Source organism: Neophocaena asiaeorientalis, unplaced genomic scaffold, assembly GCF_003031525.2.
Source record: "Neophocaena asiaeorientalis asiaeorientalis breed wild unplaced genomic scaffold, Neophocaena_asiaeorientalis_V1.1 scaffold476, whole genome shotgun sequence".
Taxonomy (NCBI): domain Eukaryota; kingdom Metazoa; phylum Chordata; class Mammalia; order Artiodactyla; family Phocoenidae; genus Neophocaena; species Neophocaena asiaeorientalis.
The window spans coordinates 9,569,489-9,588,310 of NW_020172178.1; the positions used below are offsets into that span (position 1 = coordinate 9,569,489).

Below are 18,822 nucleotides of genomic sequence, written 5' to 3' on the forward strand. Positions count from 1 at the left end.
GCCACCGGGGAAGCCCGAAACTGACATTTTGTATACAAAAAATTCTTTTTCTCACTCTTTTCAGTTATTTGATGGCTGAAAGGTAGTAAAGGCTAATGAATCGAGCCTTTAATGCATTCTGTTTTATTTCTTTTGTTTGAATTTTAAAATGTACTTGAGAAGATTATCTTTTGATACCTTAATAATCTAAAGATCACCTAAGAATAAGGTCATGCCTGTGAAATACTTTGATTAGCTTGGAATAAAGTGCTTTTAGTACTGGTTTTCCTTTTAGCAAAACGAACTTTTCTTATTTTGTTCAGCAAAGCCATGAAGTTCTCAAGGGTCTCTTTTCCAAATCAGCAGAATATGTGACAGACATGTCCGTGCCATCCACCTTGAGAGACGACAAAAAGTATCTGATCCGGATTTTGTTAGAGAGCTTTTCTTCCAATAAACTGGGTAACCCAAACTGCAAGGTAATTTATAGGAGTTATTTTAAAATACAGTTAAAATTAAAAAAAAATCATTCTACATTTATAAGCTGAATTGTAGCTAGTAGTCATGGTGGTTTTTTCTTTACTGTTTTTTTTTTAAATTAATTTATTTTTGGCTGTGTTGGGTTTTCGTTGCTGCACGTGGGCTTTTTCTAGTTGTGGTGAGCGGGGGCTGCTCTTCGTTGCGGTGCACGGGCTTCTCATTGCTGTGGCTTCTCTTGTTGTGGAGCACGGGCTCTAGGTACGTGGGCTTCAGTAGTTGTGGCACGTGGGCTTCAGTAGTTGTGGCTCATGGGCTCTAGAGCACAGGCTCAGTAGTTGAGGTGTACAAGCTTAGTTGTTCCGCGGCATGTGGGGTCTTCCCGGACCAGGGCTCGAACCTGTGTCCCCTGCATTGGCAGGTGGAGTCTTAACCACTGTGCCACCAGGAAGTCCCTCTTTACTGGTTTTTAACTGTTACTTTTCTCACAATAGAGCCTATATTAATAAGACCAAAACCCAGGGTTTAGTATAGAGCAATGCTTTGACTAGTTCTTCTTTTCTTCCAAAAAAAATTTTTTTATTTCTTTATTAATTAATTAGCTAGCTAGCTATTCCGGGTCTTAGTTGCAGCATGTGGGATCTAGTTCCCTGACCAGGCTCGAACCTGGGCCCCCTGCATTGGGAGCGCAGAGTCTTAGCCAGTGGACCACCAGGGAAGTCCCATGACTAGTTCTTTTTAAAAACTAACCTTTCCAAAGGCGATGTTGAGTGAAAAAAATGCACAGCCTGAAAGTTGAGGATTATATTTTATTTGGCAGACTTTCTGAGGACTTGAAGCCTGGGAGGCAGTCTCTCAGGTAGTTCTGAGGGACTGCTCCGAAGAGGTGAAGGAGAAGCCAGGATGTATAGGAATTTTGCAACAAAAACCAGGCAGTCGGACAGCAGGCAGCATTTTTCAGTCACAGCAACCAGTGCTTGTCTATCAGAACAAGGGGAAGCACAGTGTGTGGGCTTTTGAGAACCAGCGTCAAGGCTTAGCTTCATCCTGTGGAGATGCTCTAGTCACTTGGCCCGTTTGGAGGAGGGCTGACAGGGACTCACTCTTACACTGCCCCAGCCTTTGGCTGTGTGGTCATAGACCTGCTTATTTAACTGGAATAGTCTGCTGCCATGAAAAGAATACTTTCACTGAAGTATTTGGCAGTGTTTCCTTTTTTTGACCAAAGTATGTGTATGTATTTATATATATAGAGAGAGGAAGGTTAGCAAAACCATGGAAGGAATCAGTTGCATACCAGAAAAATACCTCCTTTAACGCATTTTTCTCCCATTAAATCTCAAAGATGTTATGACTGACGAAGGTGTAGCTTTTTCCTTTTTTTAAACTATGAGCTGGCTTTTGGATTTTTTAAATGTATGTGAAGTGACATTTTACTTACTGGTAACATCTTGTATATTTTATGTGTACAGGCAATACTTCATGGGCCTTTTAACCCTTATGAACTGAGGTGTCATAGTCTGACCAGAATATCCAAGTTCAGGTATGATTAACTTAAGTTTCCCATGAAGTTATTTTCTCTGGTCCTCTTTTTACAGAGCTCATCAGAAACTATCTTTTTTTTATACCTGACCTGTAGGAATGTGTTACTTTTTCTGACTCCTTCCAGCTTCTCCACTAGCTCCAAATCTGCGGTTCCCATTCTCTCTTATGTGAAAGCCGTTCTGTATAAGACATGTTGGAGTATCTTTCATCAAAGCCTTCATTTTTTCTGTTCTTACTGTAATTGTTATATATTCAGCAGGTCTGTGAGTGCCCCCTGTGTCCTGGGAGCAGTTGGGGAGAACAGTAGTGAACAAACACAGTTGGTGTCCTCCCCAGATTATGGGTCCAGTGGGCAGAGGGTAGGACAGAGAAAGCCACTTATTTCAAGATAGGTTGATGAGGGTCTTGTTAGGGGCCATGGAACATTACGAAGGCATCTAAGAGGGGCCCCTGTCCACAGTCGGAAGGCCGTCGAGATTTTCCAGGGAAATCTGAAACCTGAAGCTTGCAGAGGAGTTAGACCAGGAGAAGTCCAGCTGTCAGGGCAGGCAGGGTGAGGGCTGGGTGGGGAGGGTCCCAGCAGCAGGCATATGGGCCTTGGGTCACCTCTGAGGAAGTGGAGGGAAAGTGCGGGGGCTGCAGAGCCTCACAAGCCACGTGGGAAGCCTCACTGTGTGTACTTTATTTTTTTAATTTTTTATAAATTTATTTATTTATTTTTGGGTGTGTTGGGTCTTCGTTTCTGTGTAAGGGCTTTCTCTTGTTGCAGCGAGTGGGGGCCACTCTTCATCGCGGTGCGCGGGCCTCTCACTGTCACGGCCTCTCTTGTTGCGGAGCACAGGCTCCGGACGCGCAGGCTCAGTAGTTGTGGCTCGCGGGCTCTAGAGCGCAGGCTCAGTAGTTGTGGTGCATGGGCTTAGTTGCTCCGCGGCACGTGGGATCTTCCCAAACCAGGGCTTGAACCCGTGTCCCCTGCATTGGCAGGCAGCCTCTCAACCACTGCGCCACCAGGGAAGCCCTGTGTGCACTTTAAATGCTCACTTCGGCTACAGGGTAGATGCTGGCTTCTCGAAGTCTCCTCCAGGACCAGCAGCAGATGTGTCCCCAAGAGCTTGTTAGGGATGCAGGGCTCAGCCCCACCCAGACCTTTCGAACCTGCATTTTCACAAGGTGTTCAAGTGCTCTGTGAACACTTTAAAGTGTGCAGAGCTCCAGCATGAAGGACGCTCGGGTAGGCGCAGACCTCTGAGGCTGCTCACACTGTGCTCCAGAGCAGGACCGCCGTGGACGGTGCCGAGTCCACGACAGGAGGTGCAGAAGTGGGCAGCTTTGTGAGAGCTTTCGGTGTGGACCCAGCAGGCCGGTGCCTGATTAGAGTTGGTGCTGGGGGAGGAGTGGGAGTGGAGGGCGCCCTGCTGGGCTCGGCTGAGAGGGGGAAGGGGGCGGGTGGCCACGGCACAGAGGTCTGGGGTGCAGGTAGAGGTTCGGGCAGCGTCAGCACGTGGCTCCAGGGATGGCTGGGATCACACGAGGGGCGGAAGAGCGGAAGGGGTGGAGGACCAGCCCCAGGGCTCCAGCGTGAGGAGGCTCAGTGCAGACTGGGCCGTGGTGTATTGCGCTTGTTGGGCCTGTGTTTGCACGTTGGACTGTCTTTGAAATGTGTTCCTCGTGGGTTTGGCATCACTCACTGCCTTGCGGGTGGAGGAGCAGCCGTCTCCCGACAGCTCTCCTTTCAGGCGTGTTCGGATTGAGAAGGAGAGCATCAACTCTGTCATCGTCAGCGACAGCCCCGAGGACGTCCACCAGCGGATGCTGGTTGCAGCTTCCCTTTCGGTTGACGCCACCGGTGAGTGAAGGCCTGCTGTCCCTGTGGTGTTGCTCTTCGCTTCTTCCCCTTGACCCCAGTTCCCGGAACAGTTTGTCTTATAATCAGTGAACAGCCTCACGCCTGTGTGCCATGTTTTAGACTGTTTCCTGAGTACGTTGGCTGGTGGGAGTTTAAGAACTGGAGCATCATCACCTTTCCCGCTGTGCAGGGGTGCGTGGATTGATTCCTTAATCATCCATTCATTCCACTGTGCTTGGCCACGAAGGAGAGCAAATCCAAGAGCCTGGCCCAGGGACAAACCCGATAGCCTAAGGAGGAGAAAGGAAAGGCGAGAGTAACCAGACAGGACGGGTCCCCAAACGGGGTCAAAGCTTGAGCCTTAGGATAAGGGGTTCCTCTTGGGGTGCTGTGGGGACCGACACCAGGGAGCACTTCTCTGCTGGGGCACATCTGTGGGGACAGACTCAACACAGGGAGGGAGGCCTGAGGACAAGGAGGAGTTGTGGGGAGGGAAGATGGCACACTCATTACGATGCGCCCAGCGCTGCCCTTGGCCGTGACTGTCCACAGGATCCACCATGCTGCTGAGGGAGACCTCGCTGATGCCGCACATCCCCGGCCTTCCTGCGCTTCTCAGCATGCTCTTTGCACCAGTCATGGAGCTCAGGTATGGGGTGCTCCCTTGTCTTGTCCCCAGGCTTTGGTAAGATGCGAACCCAGTGGGAGAAACGGGGCCCCTCCCTCCTTTTGGAGAGAAAGCGCTGATGGAAAAGTGTCCTTGGCAGGTCTGGAGGCCGGCCGCACCTCCCCCAGCTTCAGTGTGATTGAGGGAGGCATTAGGGTTATTTGCGGAGCTACGCTGAGACTGTTTAGAAGGAAGCTCAGAGAGCTGACAAGGACCTGCAGCCTCACACAGGAGCGTGACTTGAAGTGGGGCAAGGGATCAGAGTGGAGGTGGAGTTGAGGCCCAGCATCAGCACCGCGCTGATGGACGTCCTGTTGTTAGTGGGCTGTGGTTGTGACACCAAGTCTCCTGGCACCGGTTGTCAGTGGGAAACCATGCCCGTCCCACTCGTGATGGTGCCACGAGGTAAGACTGCAGCGGTGGCTCTTTCTCGTGCCAGGATCAGACAGGAACTCCTAGAGGCTTTAGTAGAGAGAAGTGTGTCAGTGAGCAGGGCTTGCTTTTTTTTTTTAAATTAATTAATTAATTTATTTTTGGCTGCATTGGGTCTTCATTGCTGCGTGCGGGCTTTCTCTAGTTGTGGTGAGCGGGGGCTACTCTTCGTTCCAGTGCGTGGGCTGCTCATTGCGGTGGCTTCTCGTCGTGGAGCATGGGCTCTAGGCGTGTGGGCTTCAGTAGTTGTGGCATGTAGGCTCAGTAGTTGTGGCTCACGGGCTCTAGAGCGCTGGCTTCAGTAGTTGTGACACACGGGCTCAGTTGTTGTGGCCTGTGGGCTCTAGAGTGCCAGCTCAGTAGTTGTGACGCACGGGCTTAGTTGCTCCACAGCATGTGGGATCTTCCCGGACCAGGGCTCGAACCTGTGTCCCCTGCATTGGCAGCCGGATTCTTAACCAATGTGCCACCAGGGAAGCCCCTCAATATTTTCTAATAACCTATAAGGGAAAAGAGTCTGAAGAGGGATATATACACATACATACATATATATATCCAAATTGCTGTGCTGTATACCTGAAACTAACACAATATTGTAAATCAACTATACTTCAATAAGTAAATAAATATATATATACTATCTGTATATATAAAATAAACTCAGGCTGCCCATTCAAAAAAACAAAAACAAAAAACCCCGTGGCTTAACAATTTTGAAATATTAACTTTTCTCAAAACTTTTCATTTAGAGTTGATCGAGATGGCAAATGCTATACTGGAGTCCTCTGTGGTTTGGGGTGGAATCCGACTACAGGGGCCCCTCTCCTGCCGGAGCATGACATGGAGCTCGCATTTGACGTGCAGTTCAGCGTGGAGGATGCCATAGAGGTAAGGCTGCTGAGGTCATCATAGAGGGGGAGCTGCTGCTCGCGCTCGTTTTGCTGGTACAGCCGTTCAGCAACAGGAGCTGTGTCTGAGGCCGTGCTTAAAATGCAGGCGCACACCTCCGGTCCTGGAGGTGCTCGCTCTCCCTTGACCTGCCTGTTGTACTTTTCTGTGCAAAGTAGCTTCCCGACAGGTGGTGCTCTCTGGATTTCTCATTAGGTGCCTCCCGGCACAGTAAGCCTTCCTGGGCAGTAGGACTGAGCAGCAGGCAGCAAGACTGCTGTGCATGTCTGCCCAGGCCTCACCCCACGTCAGGACCAGCTGGGCATCCTTGCTAGTTCCTGTTGGGGACTGAGGAGAGTCCTGCCCCACTCGGTCCTTTCCACGCACACACGGTGGGGGGCTCGCTGGGCTGACCCTTGGGTGCAAACTCGACTCTGCGGCGGAAGTACCTATGCTGGCCTGGGACCAGATCGGTGCACAAGTTAAGGCTGACCATTTAGAGACTTGGGTGACAAAGTAATTTTATAGCTTTTGAATTTAATAATGAAAAATTTGGGCTTATGTTTTGTATGCTTTTGTTTTTGTATTTCACTGTTGTAGTAACTCAGTTCTGTTGCATTTTACAAAATGAGAAACAAAGCTGGTCTTTCAGGACAGCTAGTTTGGAAGCAGTCCTCCAGAGTGCTAGAAGTTCCATGGAGTCGCTGAGGTTGGCGTAGCTGTGCAGGAGGGGGTGGGGTGGGGGAGGGGCGCCGGGTGAAGCCTGCGGTCTGGTCCTTTCTCCAGGGGGCATGTGGCTTTGTTGATTGAACTTGACTGCCCTTTCATGTAAAGGGGCTTCGGGGCTTAAAAGTACTCCTTAGATCATAGGCCTAGTCATGTAATGTGAAGCTGTAAAACTCCTAGAAGTAAATACAGGAGAAAATCGATATGACCTTGGGTTTGGCAGTGAGTTTGTAGATGCAATGAAGCATAATCTGAAAGAAAAAATTGATAATTTGGACTTTATCAAATTAAAACCTGCTCTGCAGAAGACCCTGTTAAGAGGATGAAAAGACAAGCTACACACGGGGAGGAAATATTTGCAAATATGTATCTAAGGAAGGACTTTTGTTCATAATGTGTAATGAACTCTTAAAACTCAATAAAATAAGCAACTAAATTAAATATGGATGGCAATAAACCAATGAAAAGGTGTTCAACATCATATGTCATTAGGAAAATGCAAGTTAAGATCTCAGTGACGTACCTCTGCAGACCTATTAGAATGGCTAAAATCCAAAAAACTGAAAATACCCAGTGCTGGCAAGGATGTGGAGCAACAGGAACACTGTTACTGCTGGTGGAAGTGCAGAGCGGGGCTAGTGTTTGTGGAGGATAAGGTTCTTCAAAGTTAAACATACACCGACCGTAAGACCCAGGAGTCCTACTTTTAAGTATTTATCAAAGAGATTTGAAAACTTACATCCACATAAGACCTGTTTGTGAATATGGATTGCAGCATTCATAATAGCTAACAACTGGAAGCAGTCAAGATGTCCTTCAGCAGGGGATGGACGAGCTGTGGCACAGCCGTATACAGTGCTCACTCCCTTTATTACTCCTCAGTAATAAAGGGAGTGAGCAGTTGATTCCTGCAACAACGCGAGCGAATTTTAAACGCATGCTATTAAGGGAGAGAAGCCAGGACTCGGGCGGGGGCTGCAGATGGTATGATTCTATTCATATGACATTCTGGAAAAGGCCAGACTATCGGGACGGAAAACAGATTCGGGGTTCCTAGGGGCAGAGGAGTGATGGACCACAAAGGATACCACAGGGACTGGAGCGTGAAGGAGCTGCCCTGTGTGTGCTGCGGGGGTAGATGCATGGCTCTGTGTGCTTGTCAAAACCCGTAGTCTGACTACCAAATGTAAAATAGATGGCTAGTGGGAAGCAGCCGCATAGCATAGGGAGATCAGCTCGGTGACTTGTGACCCCCTAGAGGGGTAGGATAGGGAGGGTGGGAGGGAGACGCAAGAGGGGGGGATATAGGGTTGTATGTATGTATATAGCTGAATCACTTTGTTATACAGCAGAAACTAACACAACATTGTAAAGCAATTGTACTCCAATGAAGATGTTAAAAAAAACAACAACAAAAAACCAAAAAATCCCATAGTCTGGGGCTTCCCTGTTGGTGTAGTGGTTAAGACTCCACGCTCCCAGTGCAGGGGGCCCGGGTTCGATCCTTGGTCAGGGAATTAGATCCCACGTGCATGCCACAGCTAAGAGTTAGCCTGCCACAACTAAGGAGCCCACGTGCTGCAACTAAGGAGTCCACCTGCTGCAGCTAAGACCTGGTGCAACCAAATAAGTAAGTAAAAAAATAGTTTTTCCCATCTTGCAAGATGGCGGGTGAAAAGGCTGAGAAGCCAGATACTAAGGAGAAAAACCTGAAGCCAAGAAGGCTGATGCTGGTGGCAAGGTTAAAAAGGTGAAGCAGGTTAAGAAGGGGAAACCCTACTGCAGCCGAAACCCTGTCCTGGTCAGAGGAATTGGCAGATATTCCCGATCGGCTATGTATTCCAGAAAGGCCTCGTACGAGAGGAAGTATTCAGCAGCTAAATCCAAGGTTGAAAAGAAAAAGAAGGTGAAGCTTCTTGCTACTGTCACAAAACCAGTTGGTGGTGACAAGAATGGTGGTACCCGGGTGGTTAAACTTCGCAAAGTGCCTAGGTATCATCCTACTGAAGATGTGCCTCGAAAGCTGTTGAGTCACGGCAAAAAACCCTTCAGTAAGCATGCGAGAAAACTGCGCCAGCATCACCCCTGGGACCATCCTGGTTATCCTCACCGGGCGCCACGGAGGCAAGAGGGTCATTTTCCTGAAGCAGCTGAGCAGCGGCTTGCTACTTGTGACCGGGCCTCTGTCCCTCAATCGAGTTCCTCTGCGGAGAACACACCAGAAATTTGTCATTGCCACTTCCACCAAAATTGATATCAGTGGTGTGAAAATCCCAGAACATCTCACTGATGCTTACTTCAAGAAGAAGAAACTGCGTAAGCCTAAGCGCCAGGAAGGTGAGATCTTCGACACAGAGAGGGAGAAATACGAGATTACAGAGCAGCGGAAGGTTGATCAGAAAGCTGTGGACTCAAATTCTGCAAAGAATCAAAGCTGTTCCTCAGCTCCAGGGCTACCTCCGCTCTGTGTTCGCTCTTACAAACAGAGTTTATCCTCACAAAGTAGTGTTCCAAACTTCTTACAAAGAACCTAATTAAATAATTGGGTCCAAAAAAAAAATAAGTAAAAAAATATATAGTCCGTGCCCCGTGAAAGAGTGGAACTCTGATATATGCAATACACACACACACACACACACACACACACACACACACACACACACACACACACACACAACCAACACCGACTAGGATTTGGGGGATAATTGCATTGAAGGGGGTGAGGGGAAAAGAAGCTTTGGAAACCACTTTTAACTGGAAATGGTAAGGCTCCTGTCTTCTACTTGGTAAAGTTGTTTCTCATGGAGTGCAAGTTGTTTCTGAAACTGTGTGCTACTGGGCTTGAGCACGAGTAAACGGACGCAGGAGCCAGGTTTCTTATTACTAAACTTAGAGGTGGACTTAGAAAGGAAGGCTAGAACACACCCTGTGGGACAGGGTGACGGAGACATGGTTCAGTAGGAATTCACGTTTAACTTCATGCAAGTAAGTTACGTGTGTATACATGATTTCGTACGCACGCACCAATAACCTAGCTCTCTGAGCGCAAGAAACGATGACACCCCAGTAGCCACGAACTACCCAGGGCCCAGATTGCGGTTTCTGATAGGATTTTCCAATAAAAGGAACCAGGGCTCCTTGGAGAAATGGGCAGAGGAAACACAGGATGAGCCTGGAGCTTCTTGTAGAGCCAGGAAGTAAAGAAGCACTCAAGAAACAAAAGTATGCAGCCTGTCACAGGGACATGGGAGGCCAGTGGCCAGGGTTGGGACAGAGCAACAAAATAAATCATGGGGTATTGGGTTATAACTCACAGTGTCCAAAGGGTGTAAACAAGTGCTTGAATAAACAAATGGGGACGAGGAGACAAATCTTCCACTCAGGAGAATTCCCAGCAGTGCCCAGGAGGTGGAGCTTACACCTCCCCTGTTCCCTCCTCCCCGCTTTGAGAGTGGACTAGACTTAGTGACTGGCTTCCATGGAGCCTGGCAGACGCTGCCTCGGCTAAGTGGCCAAGGCCAGCATCACCAGTGATCCGTCCTGGCGATGGCACACATGTCCTGACGGGATGGGATGAGAAGGGCCCCCACCTCTGTGGGGTTCTCCCCAGAACTCACCACCCCAACCTAATCATGAGAAAGGCGTCACATAAGCCCAGACTAGGGGGCATCTCACAAAATACCTGACCAGAAATCAGAACTGTCAAGGTCTCAACAGGAAAAGGCTAAGAGACTGCCCTGGACCAAAGGAGACCGGGGAGACGTGACAACAGGTGCAGTGTGGTGCCCTGGATTGGGTCCGGGGATAGAAAGAGGACGTGAGTGGAAAAGGTGGTCAAATCCACATGGAGCCTGGACTCCAGTTAATAGTGACGTGCCCAGGTCAGCCTCTGAGTAGTGACAGATGGACTGCGGGTGGGAGGCGTTCGCGTCCGGGAGGGGTGCACAGAACGTCTGTTCTGTCTTCGCTGCTCTTCCTAAATTTCAGATTACTCAAAGCAGAAAGTTCATTAAACACTATGACACAGACTGGAACAAAATATGGCACGTTGTTGCTCTGGGGGCGCTCCTCAGGCTTCTGTGGGAACGTTGCAAACAGGGCGACAGTAGGGGCCGAGAGGGGCGGAAAGGGTGAAGGGGTCAGGTACATGGTGACGGGTGGTAACTGGACTTAACTGTGCAGGGTATACAAGCACCGAATTATTCTTTTGTACCCCTGCAACTAACATACTGTCATGTACCAATTGTACCTCAATTGAAAAAACACACACAAGGGACTTCCCTGGTGGTCCAGTGGTTAAGAATCCTCCTTCCAATGCAGGGGACGTGGGTTCAATCCCTGGTCGGTGAACTAAGATCCCACATGCCGTGGGGCAACTAAGCCCATGTGCTCTAGAGCCTGCGTGCCACAACTACTAAGCCCACATGCTCTGGAACCCGTGTGCCACAACTAGAGAGAAGCTCGTGCTGCAGCGAAAGGCCCCACGTGCCTCAACTAAGACCTGATGCAGCCAAATAGATAAATATTAAAAAAAATAAAGGAAGAAAAGCACACACAAAGTGAGAGGAACGTATGGTCCTCCCTCGGTATCTGTGGGAGATTGGTTCCAAGACCCCCATCAGATACCAAAATCTGCAGAAGCTCAAGTCCCTTATATAAAATGGTGTAGTATTTGCATATAACCTGTACACACCACCCATACACTTTAGATGATCTCTGGATTACTTATAATACCTAATACAATGTAAACCCTATGTAAATAGTTGCCAGTGTATGGCAAATTCAGGTTTTGATCTTTGGAACTTCATGGAATTTTTTTTTTCTGAATGTTTTTGATCCAAGGTTGGTTGAATCCACAGATACAGAGGGCTTACTGGGTATGTGATACAAGTAGATTTTGAACAGTGTAACCCCATGGGTTAAACTATTAAATTTTAGTAGAAGTTTAAAAAGTGTGCTTACACTGAAAAGTCTGAACCTTCCTTGCTGTTTTTTTTTCTGTTATTGCTTCTTAAATTATCGCTAGTGGTTATTGGTGTTATTTGTCTCGTTTTGATAATTTCTTCCAGAAACGATACTGATGGTAATCATGAAAATATGAAATCTGAATGCTTATGAATTATGTAACTATGGAGTGGAATTCAATTATAGAAGAACCATATGAGTATGTTGCCATTTTATTTACAGATTAATATTCTCAGAGCTGCTATTAACAAGCTAGTGTGTGATGGACCAAATGGATCGATGTGTCTTGGGCCAGAAAGGATCACACAGTTGCAGGATAATGCTCGGCAGAAACTTTTAGGGTGAGTTGTGTGATGACAAGTTTTCTTTCTTAGCTGTCTAGATTGTGAATGCCTTGAATTGTTTATGAGACGTGATAGACTGATCCTCTGACGCGGGGCGGCAGCTAGAGGTGCCAGACGGAGGCACCAGCCACCTGTGTCCTGATCGTCAGCCAGGAGCCAGGCAGCAGGTAGGGGCGGCTTGAGAATGTGATAAAGAGACCCTTTCAAATGGCACAGGCAGGTCGGAGGGAAACCACAGTGGGCACCTCAGGGGCAAAGGGAGGGAAGGGGCCTGGGCTGTGGAGGCTGAGAGGCTGTGTGGAGAGGACCAACCTACAGGAGTGGGCCCCGCTGTCGCGCTTCCCCCTCCCCCTCCGACACTTGCTGGGCTCTCCGTTGGCCAAACCCAATCCGAATCCCTAGGACAGGGGCTCTCGTTGGTGCAGCCCGTGAGCCCAGGTCAGCCTGGACAGCTCAGAGGAGGCCGAGAAGGGAGGACAGACATGGGGGAGGAGCAAACAGAAGGCTCCCGGCACATCCAGTCCTGCGTGAGAACAGGGAGCAGTGGACACCTTTCAGAAAGGCGTTAGATAAACAGAGCTGCCTTAGCCATTGTGATAAAGGCTGAAAATATTTTTACGTGAACTTTGTGTTGAAGTTTAACATACATACAGCGCACAGGTCAGCTCAGTGTGTTTGCACGCAGTGAATGTGCCACGTGACCAGCAGCTGAGGGAAACCGTGTTATAAAACATACGAAGTGCTCATAAAGCTAAAAGAAACCACCCAAAATGCATATGGGAAGGAGCGGCAGGTCACCAAATTAGCAGATGCTCCCTGTTCTTACACAGCTCTGCTCCCAACAGCACAGGACGCCTTCTCGCCAGGAAGGACCAGTCACCTGGTGCTCCTTTGCCTCTCCTTATCCCCTCTCTCTCCACCCCTGACGAGGGTGGCCGTGTCCTGACTTGCTGTGCTCTGGGTAGGTGGGGGTTAGGGTAGCAGTTCAGTGGTTTTAGTAAGTTTGCGGACTTGTGCTAACCATCACCACAACTCAGCTTTACAACAGTTCTGTCATCCCCAAAGGTTCGCTTATAAATACCTTAGAACAGTTGTGGTGATAGTCACACAAATCTATCGATTTACTAAAATTATTAAATTGTGTACTTAAATTAATTAGTTCATGGTACGTACCTCAATAAAGCTGTTTTTAGAAACACAAGTTCTTACGTTTGTCAGCAACTCCTATTCCTACCTCCACTCTGGGCAACCACTGAGCTGCTCTTGGTCTCCATAGATTTGCCTTCTCTGAAAATTTTATATAAATGGCATAATGTTTTTTTAAAAAAAAAATCTGGCTTCTTTCATTGAGCATAATATGTTTGAGGTTCATCCGTGTTGTAACATGTTTGTTCTTTTTAACAACGGAATAATACTCCACTGTTTGTGTCTGCCACATTTCCTTTATCCATCCATTCACCAGGTGATGAAATGGTTGGATTGTTTCCAGTATTTGGCTGTTATGAATAATGCTACTCTGGAAAGTCATGTAAAGTCTTTGAGTGAACATATATTTTCTTCTCTCTCGGGTAGATATCTAGGAGTAGAATTGGTAGGTTGTATAGTAAGTTTATGTTAATTTTTTAAGAAATGGACAAACTGTTTTCCAAAGTGACTTGCGTATTACATTCCCACCAGCAACATATGACAGTTCCAGTCTCTTCACATCCTTGCCTGCACCTGGCATTGTCAGTGTATTTTTTGTTGTACTTAATGTAGTGGAGTTATGGTAGTATCTTATTATGGTCTTTAATTATTAAAGATACTTATTAGTATCTTTAATTTGCATTATTAAAGATACTTATTAGTATCTTTAATTTGCATTTCCTTAATAACTAATGATATAAAAGATCTTTTTATATCCTTATTAACCAATCATACACCTTTTCTGGTGAAGTATCTTCAGATCTTTTCCCTGATTTTTAATTGGTTTGATTGTCGTCTTATTGAGTTGTAGAAATTCTTTATAAATGCTAGCTAAAAGTCTCTTCCGAATATGCCATTTGCAGATATTTTCCCCATCACATAGCTTGTCTTTTCATTTTCTTAATGGCGTATCCTAAAGAACACGTTATTAATTTTGATGGTGTCCACTTTAGCTTTTTAAAAAAAAATTTTATGGTTTATGCTTTTGGTGTTATATCTGAAAAATCTTTGCTAAACCCACCTTCACAGAAGAGTTTTCTTTCTCCTCTGTTTTCCTCTAATTCTTATATTTACTTATGGTACTGAGGTCTTTGATCCATTTTGAGATGATATTTGTATATGGTGTGACGTGTAAGAGTCTTAAGTTCATTTTTTCACATATGAACATCCAGTTGCTATAACATCATTTGCTGAAGAACTGTCTTTTCCCCCTCTGAATTGCCTTGGCACCTGTCAAAAATCAATTGGCCATAAATGTAAAGGTTTATTTTTGAACTTTCCTATTTTGTTCTGTTGATTCATGTCTGTCTTTAATAGAAATAGGGTAGTGTTAGTCCTCATACTTTGTTCTTCTTTTTCAAAGTTGTTTTTTTTACTCTTTTAGATCCTTTTACTTTCCATATAAAATTTAAGATCGTCTTGTTCATTTCTACAACAAACCTTGCAGGGGTTGTGATGGGGACTGTATTGAATCTGTAGATCAGTTTGAGGAGAACTGCCATCTTAACAGTATTGAGTTGTACAATGCACTGAGCTGGAATGTCTGTTAGATATCCTTTGATTTCTCTTAACACTTTTTATGGTTTTCAAGTGTGCAGTATTTTGTTAAATTATTTCTATTTTAGTCTTTTTGATGCTATTGTGAATTTAAATTGTTTTCTTTATTTTTGCATTGTTCATTGCTAGAAATGTTGTGGCCTCTCCCATTGCGGAGCACAGGCTCCGGACGTGCAGGCTCAGCGGCCATGGCTCACGGGCCTAGCCGCTCCGCGCCATGTGGGATCTTCCCAGACCGGGGCACGAACCCGTGTCCCCTGCATCGGCAGGTGACTCTCAACCACTGCGCCACCAGGGAAGCTCGGTTTTTATATATTGATCTTTTATCCTGTGACCTTGTTAAACCTGTTAGTGCCAGTAGTTTTTGTAGGTTCTTTAGGATTTCCTACATACAGGATCATATCTATGAATAAAGACAGTTTTACTGCTTCCTTTCCAATCTGTGTGCTCTTAATTTCTTTTTCCTGTTATATTATACTGGCTAGAACCCTCTGTATTGAGCTGAATAGAAGTGGTGAGAACATACATCTTTGCCTTGTTCCCAGCTTTGGGGAGAAAGCATCGTTTTTCACTACTAAGTATGTTAGCTGCAGGTTAGCTGCAGGGTTTTTGTAGAGGCTCTTTATCAGGTTGAAGGAGTTACTTTCTATTCCTAGTTTGCTGAGAGCTTTCATAAGGAAAGAATGTCACATTTTGCCAAATGCCTTTTCTGTGTCTGTGAGATAATCATGGTTTTTTTTCTTTGATTTGTATGGTATATTACATTAATTGCTTTTTGGTTGTTAAAACTAGCCTGCATTCCCGGGATGAATTCCACATAGTGTGTAATTCTTTTTATAAACTTGTTTTATTTTTATTTATTTTTAAAATTTATTTTTATTTTTGGCTGTGTTGAGTCTTCGTTGTTGCATGCGGACTTTCTCTGGTTGCAGCAAGTGGGGGCTACTCTTTGTTGCAGTGCGCGGGCTTCTCACTGCGGTGGCTTCTCTTGTTGCGGAGCTCTAGGCGTGCAGGCTCAGTAGCTGTGGCTCGCAGGCTCAGTAGTTGTGGCACACGAGCCTAGTTGCTCTGCAGCATATGGGATCTTCCCGGACCAGGGCTCAAACCCGTGTCCCCTGCGTTGGCAGGCGGATTCTTAACCACTGCGCCATGAGGGAAGTCCCTATAAACTTGTTTTATAGCAAGCAAGTTAAAGGTTTTTAATAGGTTTTTGCTAAAGATTTTTCATCCGTGTTCATGAGGGTTATTGGTTTCACAAGATACCACAAGTTTTCTTGTGATATCTTTGTCTGATTTGGTATCAGAGTAGCACTGGCTTCATAGAATGAGTTAGGAGGTGTTTCCTGCTATTTTCTGAAAGAGTTTATATAAGATTGATATTTCTTTAAATATTTGATAGAAATTACTAATGAAATCATTTGAGCTTGGACTTCTCTTTGTGGGGGGATTTTAAATTACTAATTTCTTGTGTTTTAGGTCTGTTCAGATTTTCTTTCTTCTTAAGTCAGTTTAGCTTAGCTAAAGTTTTATTAATTCTGTTGACCCCTTTAAAGAACTAACTTTTGGTTTTGTTGATTTTTTTTCCCCCTAGTGTTTAACTTTTTTCTGTTTCATTGATGTTCACTCTCATAATGATTATTCCCTTACTTCTGATTGCTTTGGGTTTAGCATGCTCTTTTTCTAGTTTCATAACTTATAAGCTTAATTATTGTTTTGAGACCTTCTTTTCTGTTACAGACGTTTAAAGCTATACATTTCTCTCCGTTACTGTTTTTGCTGCATCCCATACTTCTTGATTTGTTGTATTTTGATTTTTATTCTTTGTAAAATATTCTCTAGTTTCCCTTGTGATTTCTTCTTTGATGGGTTATTTAGAAGTATATTGTTTAATTTTCAAGTTTTTTGGGATTTTTCAACTTTTTAAAATGTTGATATATAATTTATTTCTGTGTAGGTATTATACATACTTGGAATGATTTCAGTCTTTCAGAATTTCTTTTAAAATTTATTGAGACTTGTTTTATGGCCTGACATACAGTCTTTCCTGGAAAATGGTCCATGTTCACTTGAGAAGAATGCACGTCTGTTGTTGGGTGGGGTGTTTTGTAGATGTTGGGTGGATTGAGTTGGTGTTCTAGGACTCACTGTCTTTGCTGGTTTTCTCTCTAGTTCCGTAATGTTGAAACTGGGATATTAAAATTTCTAACAAATTATTGAGTTATTTCTTTTTTCAAGTCTGTCAGCTTTTCTTTTATGTCCTTTGGGGCTCTGTTAGACACGTTTATGTTTATAATTTTTGTATCTTTCTGATGTATTAGCCCTTTTGTCATTATGAAATCTTTTTATTCTAGTAATATTTCTTGTTTTAAAGTCTATTTTGTCTGATATTAATATAGCTACTCTGGCTTGGTTTTGTTACTGTTTGCATGGCATATCTTTTCCTATCCTTTTACTTATAACCTATTTGCATCTTTGAAATTTTGTAAATGATTTTTCTGCCTTATTCCTGCTCTCCTCTCCTTTGGGACTCCCATTTTACATGTGTTTGTGTACAATTGATGTTGTCCCACTGATCTCTGAGGCTCTGGTCATTTTTCTTCAGTCCTTTTTCTCTCTGTTGTTCAGATTAGTTGGCTTCTGTTGATCTATCCTTAAGTTTACTGATTCTTTATTTGTCCATCTCACACCTGCAGATTTTGGTCTCCTACATAAGGAATTTTCCATTTTAGTTATTGTACCTTTCAACTCTAAAATTTCTCTTTGGTTCTGTGTATAGTTTTAAATTTTTATTGAGATTACCTTTGAGTCATTGCCATCATATTTTCCTTTATTTCTTTAAACACAGTTTGCTTTAAAGTCTTACCTGCTAAAACCACATCTGAGTCCACTCAGTCAGCTTCTGTTGGCTGTCCTTTTTTTTATTCCTGAGTATGGGTCACACATTCCTGTTTCTTCACAAAATATCTCATGATTTTTGCTGAAAATTGGGCATTTTAGATCATGTAGTGTATTAATGTAGGGTTTTGATTACTCCCTGCAGAATTCTGCAGAATCAGTTTCCCCACCATGTTGTAAGGCCACTAATGCCTGTTTTTTAATTCTCCTTTTTATTTTTCAGCCTGGCTTGTTAGGGGTCATCCTTGTGTCTGCATTGCCTAGTGCTCAGCCAATGATTAGTGAGAAGTTGTGCTCAAATACCGAAGTCATTAAGGCTTCTGCCCGCTGCCGGTGGGTCTCTGTGTGGGTCAGGTAGTACATCCAAAGTTCAGGCAGTTTTGAAATCTGGCTTTTATTTCTTGCCAGGGCTTTCCTGTGCGGGTATGCCACCTTCTAGTCGGCCAGGGCTGTGTGGCAGGCCAGGGGCCTTCGTAGGTCTCTGCCGCACTGGTGTGCGCAGCTTCTCTGTCAGCTAGGGAGTGTGTGGTGAGCCCGACTAGCCTCTGCAGCACTCGTTTCCAGGATCTCCCTCTTGCGTTTCTGGATTGTCAGCTGGTCTGCTGCTGGCCCCAAGCAGGACCAGGGCAGAAGGCTCCCAGAGCTGTGGGCTTTCTCCATTTATTTCCTACTGAGGTTGCCATTTTTACTGACAGTGCTGCCAGGCATGAGGGTTTTTACCCTCTGCTCCAAATCAAGTAAATTCAGTCTGGCAGTGAAGATGCCTGTTTTCACCCTGGGAACACTAGGGTGCCAGGTGGAGCTGGTGGGGTGGATGTGAGTGGTGGGTGGGAGTAGCCCCAGGCATGAATTCCACAGACTCCGCTGTTGTTACCTGGAGTTCAGCAGTTTTTCGTGAATGAATGCTTCTGAATTTGCTTTTGGTTAATATCCAGAGTCTTCAGGCATGTTTTTTGGACGATTTTGTCTAGTTTTATAGTTGTTTGGGGGGGTGGTGCAAGATTTGCAGACTTCTTTACATTCTTATTGCTAGAATTCTCTATCTCTGCCTTTTTAAGCTGATGACATTTCCAACTTGTCATGGCTGCTTAAGAATAAATGGTATAAAAGATCCTCTTACATTTCCTAGAACTTGACTCCGTAACCCAGGCGACGTGTGGTAACGGAGCAGCTCCACTGGTTACTAGGGGAACACAGAAAACAAGGGTCAGTCTTATGGACCCACGTTGCTCCATTTTTTTTTGTTTTTGAATGTATAGGGGGTTAAAATGTTCTCTGATCATAATTACATAAATTTTGACCTTTCAGAAACTTAT

The 18,822-nt window shown here is 45.2% G+C and overlaps 1 protein-coding gene and 1 pseudogene across 5 annotated transcripts in view; both read left to right on the top strand.

Annotated features, from left to right (window-relative positions):
• TDRD9 (tudor domain containing 9) overlaps positions 1-18,822 on the top strand; it is a 77,978-nt gene that overhangs the window by 57,335 nt on the left and 1,821 nt on the right. For all 5 annotated transcript variants that reach the window (XM_024758718.1, XM_024758710.1, XM_024758728.1 and 2 more), the window contains 6 exons: positions 303-458; positions 1,929-1,999; positions 3,738-3,847; positions 4,400-4,496; positions 5,696-5,834; positions 11,748-11,866. In XM_024758718.1, the coding sequence (XP_024614486.1) occupies positions 303-458; positions 1,929-1,999; positions 3,738-3,847; positions 4,400-4,496; positions 5,696-5,834; positions 11,748-11,866 (692 nt within the window). The remainder of the gene's footprint in view (positions 1-302; positions 459-1,928; positions 2,000-3,737; positions 3,848-4,399; positions 4,497-5,695; positions 5,835-11,747; positions 11,867-18,822) is intronic.
• LOC112408260 (60S ribosomal protein L6 pseudogene) lies at positions 8,225-9,098 on the top strand (annotated as a pseudogene).